Below are 17,218 nucleotides of genomic sequence, written 5' to 3' on the forward strand. Positions count from 1 at the left end.
GTGCCAAAGACATTAAAATTAACTTTCTGCTTGCATTTTGCCAAGGTAACCTACTTCTCTTTTTTAATGAAAATAATTCATTTTATTTGCTTTGCAACAAATATTTTTGTTCGGGGGATCTCTTCTGCATTAGGCAGAGTCTGCTCCCTGGGGTAAGAGGGCAGCTTGTAAAGTTATCAAAAGAAACTTGTAGGTATGAGCATGGTTATTTCCTTTAGAATTTGCTGTGCTAGAAGTACTCTAATGACAGTTCATTGATGTCCATTTGGGGAAGAGGGATTGGTATTTTTATTTGAGAATTATTTCACTTGGGAAGCCTTGAAAATAATAGGCATGAATGAAACAATTGCAACAAAGTGTAATAAAGGTTGTTCTCTGAGAGGATGAACTAGAAAAGGTGTTCACTGGCTGATGCAAGCTTACCTATCATAGAAGTGAATCCTTACAGCCATGTCCCCGTCCTCCACTGGAAGAAGGAGTGTGAATGTTACTGAAATTGTCTAGTAACATTTTCTATGTCTTCATTTCCCTTCAATTCTTCTGTAGCTTAGTTTGCTTTTAACCTTGATGTGGGGCAGAGTTTTTTGAATACTCATGGAGACAGGTCCAGTTCACAATATAGAATTTTACTGAGGTTACCTTGAATCACACAATCAAAGAATCAGTTTGGTTAGGAAAAACCTTTGAGATCATCAAGTCCAGCCTTTGACTGATCACCACCACTTTGTTAACATCACATCAAATGCCAGATCCATTTATATCTTGAACACTTCCAGGTATGGTGACTCTACCACTTTCCTGGCCATTCCAATGCCTGACACCTCTTACACCTCTTCTCCTCTTGCCCACCTGAACCTTCCCTGGTGCAGCTTGAGGATATGACCTTTTGTCCTGTCCCTGATTGTCTGGGAGAAGAGACAGAAGACCACCCAGCTGCAACCTTCCAGGAGTTAGAGAGTGATAAGGTCACCTCTGAGCCTCCTCCTCTCCAGGCTAAGCAACCCCAGCTCCCTCAGCCACTTCACATACTGGGGAGACCACACCCTTCACCAACTCTGTTGACCTTCTCCAGACACACTCCAGCACTCAGTCAGAATTTCCACTATGTTTTGAAAAAAGATGTTTTACACGTATACAAGGTTAGGCATACAAATGGTGCTTGTTTATTTCCAACACTTAGCATTCTCTTGCTTTTTCTTCCATTCAACCCACACTGTCAACATGTGTCATTAAGTTCATTTTATGACAAGGTAACCCACCTAGATGAACAAGAAAAACCAACTGATATAATCTTTTTGATTTTCAGTAATGTTTTTGACAATTTCTCTGCTATTGACAAAAGTCAGAGGCCAAAGCAGCTTAAAATTCAAAGAGAAATATAGATAATTTAGAAACTTTTTTTTCCCAAATAAGATTGTACATGGAAGTAACAGCATTCTGTGTCCTTAAGTTTTTTTAAACCATGTGTTGCACTTTAACATCTACCACATTATTGTTTTGGTTTTTTTTCCTTCAGCATAGAGAGAAAATAATATACTTAGAGGGAGGGTGGAGGGTTACTACAGCACTTTTATTTATTTTTGCAGTGGATACCCTGCTGAAAGTTGCATTGACTGAGCACAGGAGAGACACAAAGATCAATCCTAGTGGGACCAAAACCCTTGAGGTAGTGCTTACTCAAAATCGATCAGTCTTTTCAGTTGTCCCTGGCAGTGATGGCTGTTACATTTTCTTACCATTTCACTACAGCTTTTTCTTCCAAGTTATATTGAGAGCATGGTCAAAGGTGCCGCCCTCATCTCTGTTCCATTCAAACCGCAGTGATTTCCTGTAATATCAGTAATTTTGCTACATTTCAGTCTGCCCATTCTTTCTGCATGTGACACTATCGTAATACAACAAAAGAAATTTACACTTTACATTGATAAAAGGGTTTTCAGTGTTGGTATAACCTCCTGAATTGCAGTAAATAATCACCATATTTGGAGAGCTCTGACATTTTCTTTTTCATGTACAGGGGCTTAAAATATCTTATATTGCTACCATTCAGGAATCATAATTCTGCTCCGATTTCCATGTTGTCTTCCTTACTTCAGATTTTTTTTTTGTACCACATTGGTCAGGAGCTGGTGCTGGGGATATTTTAGTACATGTGTAGAATGACAAGGTTTACTACAGGAGGAGCTATACAAAATATAAGGCAAAATCACAAATAAATTTCAAATCTCATATAAATTTCAAATTTCAAAAATTGTAGCATTATGCTATTTGTGGCTGTGTTGTATAAGTGCATAAAGTGTATCCCCAAATATGATAAAATGTATAATGTGTAATCTCATTACTAACACTGTGCAATTACCACGTTTGCCAGCAATACAAGCCAGCACTAAAAGGCTTTCTCTGACTCAAGGAGGACCTTCCCAAGACAGAGTGGAGCTGCCTAATCTTTATTGTACTGTTTGCAAAGGACTGTGTTTCCTAAGACTATGAATAGGGTACCCTCCCAAGACCAATATAGGAAGAGGCATTATTTTTAAAAGTAGCTCCTGTTTTAATGTTCTTCAACATAGGCTAATTTTATCTCTGAGCACTTACTATGTAGGCACTTCTGGTTGAAGACATTGAGATGTCTTTAATTAGAGAAGGGATCAAGCACAATAACGAGTTCAACCTTCTTTCTCAGAGAGGAATATAACGATCACAGCAATGTCCTACCAATAGAGTACTCTTAACTGTGTCATCAAAGTTGCCTCAGACAAATGGAATATACAAGGAAGTTGGTATTTGCCAACTCTCCGTTCCTTTCCTGATGCAGATATTGTTCTGAAATGCATGCATTAAATTAGCATTGTTTGTGGTTTTATGAATGCTACTTCTCTTCCAAATTTATTTGGATTTTTCAGCTAAAAAAGTATCCCATGTGGCTGTGGTCAGAAACAATAGAAATAGAAATTGTGTAATTCAGCACAGCCCTGAATATGAGATTGTTTGAAAAACATCACAGGCTCATCTATCAACTGTTAAATTAACAGAAGAGTTCTCAGGAGATAATCATCAAATTACTACTAGTGTAGCTTTCCATAGTTCTTCTGTTTTAGTGCTTTTAGACTTAGCACTTCAGAACCTTCCACCGCAGTGTCCCATCCATGTCTTAATATATCTCCCAAAACATTCAATATGTGTTTACTAATTGTGATCAGGGTAAAATTCAAGTGCTATGCTTGTGGGACATTTTTTTTATCAGAAGCTGTATTTAAGTGATGATACACAGTAATTTGTTCATTCTTCTGTCAGTGTAATTTACAAGGCAACGACAGATAAACATAGCTATACAAGATTCATTTACAGTGACACAATGGCAGATACACAGAGCAGAACCCTGCCTATGAGATAAAGTGGACTGAGTGACTTATGCAGTAATTAGGGGATAATTGTCATTAACCTCGCAAACAGTAGTTTACCCATATTGTTTAAAAGGCTCCAGGATGCATAATGACAAGGTAATCTGTCAAAGCGCTAGGGGGAAATATTAATAAGATTTGTGCAAGCCTGGATAGAAAATATGCAGAAAGCAGCCACATTAAGCTAATTGGTGGATGAATATACACTTGTAAAAGTGCTTCTAATGGCACGTTTGCTGCTCTCCAAATGACTACTGTTAATGTGGAGAAGTGGGCTGCCTAGAAAGTCAGGACTGCTGGGACAAGAGGGTATTAAGACATGAAGGCACAGTTATTATTACTTTGTACACTGTAATATAATTTCCCCACTTTCTCTTGCATTTCACTGCCTCTAATAGGTTCAAACTGATAGCTCGCTTCATGCCCTTTTATATTCCAGTGACCTTTGCCGTTTTGTTGTCACTTTGCACCCTGCTGCCTCCCTTTTGCATCACATTGTCACCTATGACACACCTGTGTTTTATTGGTGTAAATTTTTTCTGTAAGCAATAAAAGAGAAAAAGCCTCATTAAGGTCTTGTAGTATATATTGCAAGTAATAATGCATAGTCCCCTAATGAATAGTAAAGATGGAAATCAATCTCCTGATTCTGCTGCCATTCATATATCCTGCATATAGTACAGCTGAATCCCCTTATTGAGACACAATTTGGGTTCAATCAGAAAACCAAGCATGTAATGAAATCCAGTTTATGAGTATAACTCATTGGCACTTTCATTCCAGTGTTTATGGCCTTGGACAACTTCTCAATTCCTTGCAATGCTCCTGGTTAGGCAAATTTCTTACTGACTTAGCTGGAAGTTTTATTGACAAGCCCAGAAAGATTCAACTTTCTTGGTTATGTTTTCCAGTTAGGGTTTTGGCTTTAGTCAGTTTAGATTTAAAGTGAGGAAAGGACCGACTGATAATTTGATTTGACTTGACTGGTTAGATTTCTTGCCGTGCATTTGGTGCAGTCTATGTTAGTAGAGCAAGAATATCAGACACGATTTGTTTATATTATCACATAGCTCACTGGGAAAAGTCTCAGCTGAAAAGAGGCTGGGTGTCTCTTGTGGCTGTGTGTATTGCAAATACAATACCTTATGAGTGCTCTTTGTGAATATTTCCTGTTTCTCATAAAAACAATGTGTCATTCTTTCAGTGTTAGTGAAACTGAGGCTAGGAGAGTGCTTAGTACACTTACTGAAAGACTGCCAGAGCACAGAAAACCAGAGAAAATATAATTTTACTTCTCAATGAGTTTTGCAAAAAGTAAAAGCACAAGTGATTTTTAGTGAATGATAGTATCAAGGCAAAATTTTTTATATACCATACCAAAATGGTCAAATATATATGCAAAAATTGTAGAAAGTGAGAATTAAAATCAATCAGTATTACATATGCTATTGTTATATGAATGATGATTCTTTCCAATGCATTTACATGCAAAACTGTGTTCTAAAATTATTTTGTAGCTGAAATTATTTCAGTGGCTTGCCATGTTCGTGTCTCTGTTTACATGGTATCTGAAAAGTGCCCGTAGCACCTCATGCACTTTAAATTTTACGCACATACACCATGTGCTTGGTGATTTAATTACCTCTAGTAGCCATGTTGGCCTAAGGACAAACACGCTGTGACTTGCCACAAATTAGTGGCAAAGCTTCTTCAGATACTTCAATGAATTTTCCACTCTAGCAAGTTGTAGAGAAGCAAAGGCATCAAAATACTCTTTGTACTTTGGGTCCAAAGTTATGGACTCCAAAGCCATTTAAGAAATTTAAATAAACAACTCAATAATTCAAGAATGTTGAGAACAAATGCTTACCCTTAGTGTGCATTAAAAGTATTTTAATATTTTGAGCAGATTTCATAAAGTATCTATATTCACCTCACATTAGTTTCCCATTTACAAAAGTCTTTTGGACATCGCAACCAGAACAGATGGTAAAGGGAATAAATGTTGGCATTTGAAATTTTGTTCAGTTCTTGGGGTTAGAAGGACAAAATACTTGGGAAATGTCCCTGGTTCTTCAAAATAAATGAGATTAGGAGAACTGCTAAAAAATTGCTTTGGATCTTCTTAAAGCTCAAAGTGTCAATTTATATCCATGCTAACAGGAGTTCTTATGTCATCACATAGTGGGATCTTCTGCCTTTTAACACTTGTCATCAACACAACAGCTGTAAATCAAAGCAAATGTTGTTGACATCACAGTACCTTGTCCTGTACCTTTGGCTGGGATAGAGTTAACTGTCTTAGTACTGGTGCAGTGCTCTTTTTTGGATTTAGGAGGAGAATCTTTTGAACAACAGCGATTTCTATTTGTTGCTAAGTAGTGCTTACCCTAAACCAAAAGCTTTCTCAGTGCACTGCCAGCAACCAGGTGCCCAAGAAGCTGTGAGGGAGCATGGCCAGGACAGGTGGCCTGAACTGGCCAAAGCTACATTCCATACCCTTGAACATCATGCCCAATATATAAATTGGGGGAGTAGGCTGGGAGGAGCCAGTCCCTGCCTGGGGACAGTCTGGGTATCAGGCAGCAGGCAGGGAGAAATTGTATTGTGGATCACTTCTTCCTCTTGGGCTTTATTCCTCTTTCCTTTTCATTTCCAGTAATATTAGTATGTTTTATTTTATTCACTCACAGAGGGAATAGTGAGTGAGCAGCTGTGTGGTGTTGTGTGGGGCAGCTGGGGTTAAACCACAGCAGTTTTACCACTGTGAAAACTAGTAAATGCAAGAAGAGTATCAGACTCTGGTTGTGCTTAGATTTTTTTCCTCTAAGTATGGACAGACATCTGCTGTGAAAAAAAAGTTGTCTGGCACCCAAATATAAAGAGACTTGATGTATTTCCTATGATTAAATAAAGCTCAAGCTGTTGTGATTAAATACGTTGTAGCCCCACAGTGATCTATTATAATTTTAAAAATAAAAATACTGTGTGCAGTGTTACTCAGGAAAAAAAATACTCCCTGTCTTGTGAATTATACATATATACATATTATCTGGTCCATAATCATCCATAACAAAGAGAATATTTTATCACAAGTCAAACAATATATTTTGAAAATCAGAGCAAACGTTTAAAACTAGTGTCCTTGCATCCTAATAATTTCACTGGAGTTGCAGAGGTGAATGAAGAGGGGAAAGAGTTCAAATTACTGGGTTTTTCTGGAATCAGTAAGAGACATTACCCCCAATCCATGTGGCTAGTTTACAGCTGGCAAATGAGAGTCTCATCCTCTTTCAGGGCAATGATTTCAAGGGCATTTTAAGGTTGATGAACCCAAAAAATGAAAAGGCATCCTGGGATTGGGGTACACTGTGAGTAAGCTCAGTCCCTAAAAGGAATCAGGTGTTCAGGATCTGGTGTTTTCATACCATTCCAGGCAGCTTAGTCCAGAACCAGCACCCCAGCAGGTTGCTTGTGCAGGGAGGGATCTGCACTCCTGGCATGCGTCTTTGGGATAAGATATGAAACAGAAGACCTGCATACTTTTGGTCAATAAGGACCCTGAAGGCCATTAAGTGAGAGTGTGGGTGGTTAACGGCGGTGTCCTGGCCAGGTTTCCCCTGCGGTTATTGCATTCCACTGCCTTATGTTTCATCTGCAGTTTCAGCAGGACATGGTGTTCCTCACTTTCACTCCAAAACCGTTGAGCAGTGCTCCTGTGCGTTGTTACACAGCTGTTGTGCTCCACCATGGTGGTACGCCCCCATTATGTATTCACACAGATTTGGCTCCACATACTGTTTCAGGGCTAAGTTAGGTCAAAATTACTTTCCAGCATGGTCTGTGGAATTACTCCAGGTTTATGGTGCAATTATTCTTGATCTAAAGCGCAGCCAGATTTGCCCCAGTGTCTAAAATATCAGTTCATAAAGTTTGCAAAGGTCTTTAGGGGTCCTTTTGATGAAAACACAAAGTGTTTTGCTGCTGAATGCATAAAGAGATGTAGCCAAGAAAGAGGAACCAGGGCATGTACTGTTACAAACCTGGCACCAAAGTAAGCATATATGGTGTGAATGTATATATGGGTGTGTGTGTATGTATGTATATGTATGTATGTATGTATGTAAGTAAATAAAGTCTCCTTCATGCTACTCTTCGTTTGAACGCACACTGCCACTGTCATTCTTAGTGAAACTCTGGGGAGACACAGACACCTTCTCTTCTCCTGTACATGCAGGAGATATCCTTATGCCTACCCTGTGCCTTTGTGGCAAGGCAAAAAAGTGGTAAGAGAAAGGGAGTGCCAGAAGGGAAGAATATCTATCAGTTCTAGCAAAATGGAGGCTGCAGTGAAGTCAAAAGATAAAGATTTCCATTATTGACTGAGAACTCAGTAGTGCTGCACTGTTTGTTCCTGCTGCAGCAGTATAACTCAAGGAAAGGACTGCTGACACTTAAACATTCATTTTTTCATACGGTTCCTGTTGGTGAAGGGAGGCTGGTGGGAGGTGGATGAAAAGTGACAGCTGAGGGGAAAAATTTCAACCATGCCTCTTTGCAGACTTAGTGTGTTAAATCTTATATTAGTTGCACATGTGAAATCACAGTGAGCAAGTATGCACATCTTTTCTTCATGTTTACAGGAGCAAAGGTGAGGGAGATTCAGCATGGTAAAAAATCCTATCAAGAAAATGTGTATCTGATTGCCTGTGTGAGTGTATATTTCCATGGAAAACTAGATAGAGGGCTTACTTTGGTCCTACTGAGATCAGTGGGAGTTAGTCAAATGAGTTAGAAATGTTGTACTCTGTCCCATCTGTACTAATGTGAGTTGGTGTGGTGCTGCACAGTTTTGGTAACTCTTACCCCAGGAGTAGTAGGACTACCCAGAGTGTAGCAGCTTGAAATTTAATTGTGAGGCAAAGAGATGCTTCTGGGAAATTCAGCCAAACAAAAAACAACAAACCCTAAATCATGGAAATTATGAAGGCTTTTCTTTATTAGAAACAAATGTGGATTTTTTTTTTTTTGGTCTACACACTAATTAAAACCATCCTGTGCAATTATAGTATGACCAAATTAATATATTTCAGTCTGCTTTTCAACTGTTACAGCTGCATTCAAAATGTTTCTTTGAGATCAGCTAGAAAATACACATATCCTTAGAAGAAAAATTGAAAAATTCAGGCTATACCCTGAGCTAGCCTAATAATTTAATCAAACATGTATTTATGCAATATTTTGTAACAAGGAAACTTGATTGTCATGCATCAAAATCCACTGTTTAGGTGCATATGCAAACTTACTAAAATATGAAGCCTAGCAATTATTTCTTTTTTCTGAACAACTTTGAGTGGTTCTCAGAAGTTATCACAGTAGGGCCTGAAAATAATCCTTGAGTGTCTCCCAGAACATAAAACTTGTTTTAGGAGCCATTTATTTTTTAACCTTTCTATTAATCTCAACCTTGTATGGGCATCTCTCACTGTGTATCCAGTCAGATGTATATATCAGTTTTTTCCTATTCTAAGTGAATCAGTAAGATAGCATAGAATTGCAAAAAGTCAGTGTTGTATATGTGCACCAATGTGTTTCTCTGTGTGTAAACATATAAAATTTCTGCCTGTAATGCAGTCATGGGAGCTTCTCACACAAAATTAAATTTAAAACAACTGTTTTCATAATAGAAGTTCCACGTTTACAGTGTATGTTTATGGCGTATGCTTGTGTAGACTGCCCTTATTTTCTAAATAGGCAGTTTTTAAACTGGGAGGTTTTAAAGCTCAGTTGAAAGATTTAAAGGCTGAAGGCCTTCAAGAAAAGAAAATTCACTTTGACAACCCTTCCCAGTTAAGCTCCTAAAAATTAGAATTATCTTTGTGTCCATCCTCTCTTGTAGTTTCTGTCATTCAAGATAATCATCTTGATCCCACCATGTGTTCTTCTAGACACAGAAGTCTAAGCCAAAATATACCCTATCATATCCTGACACACACCTTTCCTCCTAACATATGGTCACCAAACTTGAGGAGGCAGGTTCAGGGTGATAAACCATGGCATTACTTTACAGATCTAATGTCGCATGTGTATATGTGGATCTGTTTATTCAAATAGGCTTGGGTGTGTGGTTAGAGTTAGAAAAGGTTATGGGTTATGCCCTGGATCTTTGGAGGTCAGTTTAATATAGTTTAAAGATTAAAAGATTTTCTCCCACTGAAATTGTGAGAAAGAGATCTAAACAGTAAAATAAAATTTAATAGATAAATAAATAAATAAAACAAAATCAAATGTGTTAAATTAAAAATCAAAGCAAGGCTGTTTGGACAAGTAGGAAGAACATTAGTGTATGCTGTACAGATTTGGCTTACTTGTCTCCTGCCTGACTTAGAGCTGTATGCATGCAGTGATATCTCAGTACTCACTGAGTTCCTTGTACACATTGTCACTGGAGGCTTGGCTTAATCAGTTGTGAGCTGAAAAAAGTAATATAAATTGGAACCTTTTGTCATGAAGCATTTAAATGTTGATATGCTTTAATGGCTTAGGGGAGAAAATTTAGCATGAGAGATTGTAAGAAACAAGAAATCGATTACATGTAAGAAAGGACTTGAACCTCTAATCAAGTATTACCATATACAGAAAGATCCCTAGCTAGTTATAGCTAAATTCAAATGGGATAATGGTTAGGTTTTGTTTTTTTTTTTTTTTGTTAATTTTAAGTTTTATCAAAAAATGACATTCCTATTCACTCTTTATCTAGTTTTGCATAATACATGCTTACAATGATTTATGGAAAGTTTTCACTGTGTAAATATTGAAGCATATGCTAGACAGTATCCATAAGCAGTGAGGGTTTTATGAAATACAGGCATCTGCATATTTCTCTCTGTTTTTGTTGGGTAAAAAAGGCCAGAAAACTTCTTGCTGAAAATTAAAAAGATAAAGCTTGATATAGCTAGTAGGAGTAGACAAGGAGTATTTAAGAGCAACTTGCTCGTTCCCTGCTTTTTCTGTGACAGCAAGGGTACCCCCATGACTGTCACACCCTTAACTGCCAGTTTCTCTGATCAGTGGGACTGAGCAGCTGCTGAAGGTCTGGTGCTCCTCCTTGTAAATTCTTAAACAAAGTGAAACAAAGGGTGATGGTGTCTCATGAAGAGGTAACTCATCTAGCTAAGTGCCAGCTTTGGGCAGTGAAGATGTGGAGTAATTCCCTGAAAGCACAAAGGGAACCCCTGCGTTTATAGGCTTGCCTGCCTGTTCTGTGTATGCAGAGAGCTGGCAGAGAGCTGCCATCAGGGAGAGACTGTGTGACACCACCTTCCCCTTACGTGTGGGAGTCTGTTACAGGATCTCTACCTACTATTCTCATGAGTTATTGATGTGCTAGCTGTGATTAACTTTTAATTACTTATATATCGCTTTTTGTAAAGCATCCATCTGTTATATAAGCTTGATTTACAAATGAAAACAAAACCAACGTAAAATGTGGCAGTAGTACATTACAAAGCAGCCTGCCGCCGCTGGCAGACAGGAATCCTAATTCAATGCGCTGTAAATTAGACAATGTTATTTCCTTCTTTAAACTATGGGAGTTATAGTTAGAAGGAATTAATATTTGTCATTTGGGATGGGAAATGTGTGCAGATAGATGAGGTCAGATATGACAGTGAAGGCCTGGAGATCAAAATCTGATTCAAATCTGGTTTTGCAGCTCCTTGTAGGAATTACCCGTATGTTGAACTGCTATGGTTGGTTGGAAGTTGTTGAATTAGTTTTAAGAAACTTTAGATCTTACCCAAGGGGAAAGTAGCTAAAGTTATTTAGGTGGGAAAAAGCAAATATAATTTTGGAGCTTTAAAATATGAACCTGTCCTTTAATTTTTTTTATGGCATTGGTGGTTTTTTCCTCCCACCCCTCACCTTATTTAGGTTTGGTTTTGTTTCACTTATTTTTCTTGTTGGGGGTGATATTTGATGTTCCAGATGATTTCTGTTAGATAGTACCGGCTGCCTGTAAAATACTGCTACATCAAGAACTGTAAGGACATAGAAATCAGACATGTCCACTGTGCTTAGGGGTGTTCAAAGGTGAACACATTTCCATACTAATGCGGCAAACCAAAACCAGCATCTGCATCATGATGTTTTGTTCATCACCATAAATACAGAATGAACATTTTCTACACATAGATGGGTTTTGGGGCTTTCCGTCTGGGTTAACTGGGTAAAATTTTCCAAGTTAATTGCTGTTGAGGGTTTTACTGTCTTTCAGTGTTTGACTGTAAAAGTTCATGTGTGAAGCATTTATAAAGATTTTGTAGTTATTTCTAAGGTACTGAAACATACATCAGCCAGAGAGGTGAACTGAACTGAACATTTTCAAACTGAAATAATAAAACCAACTCTTATCAATTAAATACATGCTTTATTATTTGACATTGCAAAATTATATTTTTGGTACTCTAGGAAATGTGAGGGAAGAGAACTATCAATCACCTGAAGACTGAAAATAATTAATTAATTTAATAAATAAAAAAATAAATCCAGGGGGTGAAGGGGCTGGAGGGGAAGAAAGGTACTTCAGACTTCATAATCAAACAAGAGTTAATGATTTTTGCACCAGTGTGTAATCCAAAGTCTTCAGGTAAGATTCTGAACCTGAGATTCAAGATGTAAAAATATCAGAGGCAGTATGGTGGTGTGTCTTCTAAGGCTTTCAAACTGTCTAATGCATGAGGAAGCATTGGAATAATTCTGGTCTGATGGTCTTCCACATTTCTTGTTGGTTATAGTTACTGTGCTAATTTTATGTCCAGCATTTGCCCAAAAGGAAAGATGCCAATAAAATGATGCATTCATTATATAAGTATTTTAATATGTTTTTATCAATACTTGCTTGAATGGATTGCCTGACATTACATTGCAGAATTTTTAAGTCCTACCTTCAGGCAAATCTCATGCTTACTAGCAAAAATGAAAGTGTGAAATGCTTTTTAATGTATATTTAACAACAGATAGTCTTGTGATTACTGATGTGTATTCTCTCTGGATTTTTCCCTTGCTATCAGAAGGCAATGTTAAGAGACAACATTTTTACACATTTATGCTATTTACATCCATCAGATCCTTACTTTTTTAACCTATTTTTAACTGTCATTTATAAGAAGGTAACAAAAAAAGTAATCTTTCAAGTCTAAACCATACCAAGGTTGCAAGTTTGCAAGCAATCAATTGGCAGTAATAGTCCAGGAAAAAAGGCATTAAGGTGCTAGTGTTAAGTGCTGTTTCCAAGACATTTTCACTTGCATCAAAGTTTCTTATGAAATGGTTCAGTCTTATATCTGCTCATATTTAAGGAGCAACTCTATCAATTGTATTCATCTAGCTCTTCCTAATAGTGTTACCATTTAATAATGATTAAGGTACAATTTTCTGTATTTTAGAGTGGTGTGCACAACAGTTCATGTTTTACTAATTTATTCTAACAGTAGCATTCTACAGAGATCGCTGTTTTTAAAATAAAAGTACTGAAAGTATTTTAGATCACAGAGTCCCAGGGTCTAACAGTACTCTGACACTGTTAAACTCAATCTGGTTTTCTAACTGTGACTCTAATTACAGTATTTGCATGGATGGAAAGTTTGTGTTGTTTGGTCAAGTTCTATTAACACTGTTTGCATCTTGTTTTTTGAGCTTAGTGTTTCATGTTCAGGCTGCAGAGCACCTTCTTCAATAATTATGCAGAATCAATAAGCTTTTCTTTGTGTTTTGTCTTTGTTGTTTCTTTGATATGGCCTCTAGGATGCTGCAGGCAAGGTGCTGGACCGCTGGGCCATCATGTCCAGGGAAGAAGAGATCATTACCCTTCAGCAGTTCCTGAGATTTGGAGAAACGAAATCTATCGTGGAGCTGATGGCAATTCAAGAAAAAGAAGGGCAGGCTGTGGCTGTGCCATCTTCAAAGACAGATTCAGATATAAGGACTTTTATTGAAAGCAATAATCGCACCAGGAGCCCAAGTCTCCTTGCTCACCTGGAGAATAGCAACCCTTCCAGCATTCATCATTTTGAAAACATCCCAAACAGCCTTGCATTCCTACTTCCATTCCAGTACATAAATCCAGTCTCTGCTCCACTTCTGGGGCTGCCTCCAAATGGCCTCCTGCTGGAACAGCCAGCAATGAGGCTCCGTGAACCAAGCCTTACAACCCAAAATGAATATAATGAGAGCAGTGAATCTGAAGTTTCCCCTACACCTTTCAAGAATGAGCAAGCATCCAGCAGGAATGCTTTGACCAGCATCACAAATGTGGAGCCCAAAACTGAGCCAGCCTGTGTCTCTCCTGTTCAAACACCTACACCAGTTAATGATTTATCGAAAACGGAGCACACAAAAAGCTCATTCCGAATTCACAGAATGAGGAGAATGGGGTCAGCCTCCAGGAAAGGAAGAGTGTTTTGCAATGCATGTGGCAAAACTTTCTACGACAAAGGTACTCTTAAAATCCACTACAATGCTGTGCACCTGAAAATCAAGCATCGATGCACTATTGAAGGCTGCAATATGGTCTTCAGCTCTCTCAGAAGCCGCAATCGCCACAGTGCTAACCCAAATCCCCGCCTCCACATGCCTATGCTAAGGAATAACCGTGACAAAGATCTAATTCGTGCTACATCAGGTGCTGCCACTCCTGTCATAGCAAGTACAAAGTCCAACCTAACTTTAACAAGCCCTGGGCGTCCACCGATGGGGTTTACCACTCCCCCTCTAGACCCAGTACTACAGAACCCTCTTCCCAGTCAGCTGGTCTTCCCGGCTTTAAAGACTGTCCAACCTGTTCCTCCATTTTACAGAAATTTGCTTACTCCTGGAGAGATGGTGAGTCCTCCAACCTCACTCCCGACCAGTCCCATAATACCAGCTGTGAGTGGCATGGAGCAGCATCCCCCTCCTCCTTCAGAGTCATCCGTACCTTCAGTGTTGATGCCCACCCCAGAGCCCAATGCAGATCTTGCCCCCAAGAAGAAGCCAAGGAAGTCAAGCATGCCAGTAAAAATTGAAAAGGAAGTTATTGACACTGCTGATGAGTTTGATGATGAAGATGAAGAGGTGAATGACAGGAGCGCAATGGTGAATGACATTGGTCATGACAATCACTGCCATTCTCAGGAGGAAATGAGCCCAGGCCTGTCTGTTAAAGACTTTTCCAAAAGTGATAGAGGCAGATGTATGTCCAGACCAGACATAAGAAGGGCAGACAGCATGACATCAGAAGACCAGGAGCATGAGAGAGACTACGAAAATGAGTCAGAGTCATCAGAGCCCAAATTGTGTGAAGAATCCCTGGAAAGCGATGATCGCCTCCATGAACCTGGTGAAAAATCTATGATGCACAGTGACCGACCTGATGAAAACCACAATGACTCTTCCAACCAGGATGTCATTAAGGTGAAGGAAGAGTATACAGACCCTACATATGATATGTTCTATATGAGCCAATATGGACTGTACAATGGAAGCAGTGCCAGTATGGCTGCTCTTCATGAAAGTTTTGCTTCTACATTCAACTACAGCAGCCCTCAGAAGTTCTCGCCAGAAGGTGAAATGTGCTCCAGTCCAGACCCCAAGATCTGCTATGTTTGCAAGAAAAGTTTCAAGAGTTCCTACAGTGTGAAGCTTCACTACCGAAATGTTCATTTAAAAGAGATGCATGTCTGCACAGTTGCTGGCTGTAACGCCGCGTTCCCATCACGGAGAAGCAGAGACAGGTCAGTAAATATTAATTGATTTTCTGCATTATTAAATGTGTTGAATTATGGAAGAATAGGCAGTTTAGGCTATATGAAGAAATAGAGAGATGCACAGTAATGACAAGTGACAATTGTGTTCCCATGACATTGAAAGAGATTTATCACTTTAAGATTTTCATTGTTCCTTGGCATTCAGAATGGTATATATTGGGCAATCGTCTTAAGTGACTGCCTAGATAATAAATGTCATTATACTTTCTATATTCCTGTGAACATGTGTATTGTACTTCTGTTTATAAGCTACAGCCCTCATTACATTTATTTTCCTTTCTGTAACATTTAAAACAAGAAAATCTTCTATTAGAAGTAAATATAGTAAATTATATACAATATAAATATCTCCATTGCATGCATATCAAACCATAGAACTGGGAAGGAGGGTGAAGGTGGATGGGTGGTTGAATGAAAAGATGGAGAGAGGTAATAAAGGAGTGGAATTATTTCCATCCTCATAGGGTCATACAAAAGCAAACAAGAAGCGTTAGAAGGTTGTTCTTTACTATTTTTAAGTTTTAAAACTAGGCGCTATGTTGTAGTGAGAACAAGTAAATATTAAGAATTAAGAAAATCATTGTCTGTTTCTTTAGTAGAACCTACACACATCTCTATCCACTATGGCAATTTAGATTACATTACTATTTTCTGCCTGTGAGCAACTGCCTTCTCCACCAGTGGAACTTATGCTCATTCAGAGAGAAAAGACTCCCCTACATATTTTTAAGATCAATTAAGGTATATTCTGCTGGCCCTTCAGATGACAGCATGCCTGAGCTATGCTGCATCAATACAAAAGCAGTTGGGCTTAAACAGAAGCAGCTGATTCATAAACTCTTTGGTTTAGGGTTTGTTGTTTTGTTGTTTTGTTTTGGAGGTTTTTTGGTTGGTTTTTTTATAGACTGTTCTTTTTGATTCCTGAGGAGAATGTAATACAATTGGAATTTGTCAAAGTGATAGGATAACACAGGTATTTCATACTTGTGGATAACAACTCTCTCATTTGATAATCATACTGTCACATAACAAAATCTCTCCGGTTCATGGAGTAATGGCGAAATTAGGTCACCTCTTTTCTTGTACTTACATTTCATATTTTTTCATTAGGCTGTAAAAATTCAGCAGACACAGGAAGGAAATTAAAACTAGCTATACATTTCATACACAGCTCCTGTTTTGTTTTTGTTTTTTTCATTGAAATTGATGTGTTTGAAAGGGAATGTTTCTCATCCTTTAAAATGAAAGCAAGTTAGTGTTAAGGATACTGAGGAGCCAAAATTCACTATTTTGATGAAGAATACTGTCCCTAAATATCTCATGTCTTCTCTTATCGTTTATGAAATCCATTAAACAGAAAAATATGAACAAATATAAGAATACAAGTTCAAAACACCTAAGAGGCACAATCTAGGAAGCTTGCATTTCAGTAGGTTAAACTACTGGATACAAAGCAGGTAGATCTAAATTAAGACTCAATTTCTTGCTGTGTGCTGATAAGTTTTATGAGTCTTGAATTTGACAAGGGAAGTATTTGAATCAGTGGCAAAATCTATGCTAAGCTTAGATGTGTGAAACCCCTTTCAGTTCCTGAAATTATAATCTTTGTTAGTCAACAATTTGGTTTAGTCCGTCTGTTTCCTTAAATGAATTATGAAAAATCAGTCATGTACTCCACAAAACAGCTTTGAATTGAGCATGTGATACAAGAGTTGATTAGCTTTAGGATGTGGAACTTTATGCAGTGTATTAAATTTCAACTGTAATACACTGAAAGATCAAGGTAGTAATAAAGTTAGCATAGTAAAGTTTTAGATATTCTAAGAGTGACTGTGATGACATGCGTAAAATTTTTCCAAGACAAGAACCTGTATATAGGGCACATTTTGAATTTTTTTGTGATATACATAGGATACTAGTATTAAGCTTATTGAAAGAAACATGAAATAAAAAAATGATTTAGTGTCTTAAATTGCAGGCTGCTAATTTAAAGATAAAATTATTATTTGCATA

The 17,218-nt window shown here is 38.0% G+C and overlaps 1 protein-coding gene across 1 annotated transcript in view; it reads left to right on the forward strand.

Annotated features, from left to right (window-relative positions):
* The window catches only part of BNC2 (basonuclin zinc finger protein 2), a 227,305-nt gene that overhangs the window by 190,352 nt on the left and 19,735 nt on the right, over positions 1 to 17,218 (forward strand). Inside the window, exon 4 of the mRNA XM_059492466.1 lies at positions 13,206 to 15,172. Within this exon, the coding sequence (XP_059348449.1) occupies positions 13,206 to 15,172 (1,967 nt within the window). The remainder of the gene's footprint in view (positions 1 to 13,205; positions 15,173 to 17,218) is intronic.

The sequence above is a fragment of the Ammospiza nelsoni genome, chromosome Z, assembly GCF_027579445.1.
Source record: "Ammospiza nelsoni isolate bAmmNel1 chromosome Z, bAmmNel1.pri, whole genome shotgun sequence".
NCBI classification, from domain to species: Eukaryota; Metazoa; Chordata; class Aves; order Passeriformes; family Passerellidae; genus Ammospiza; species Ammospiza nelsoni.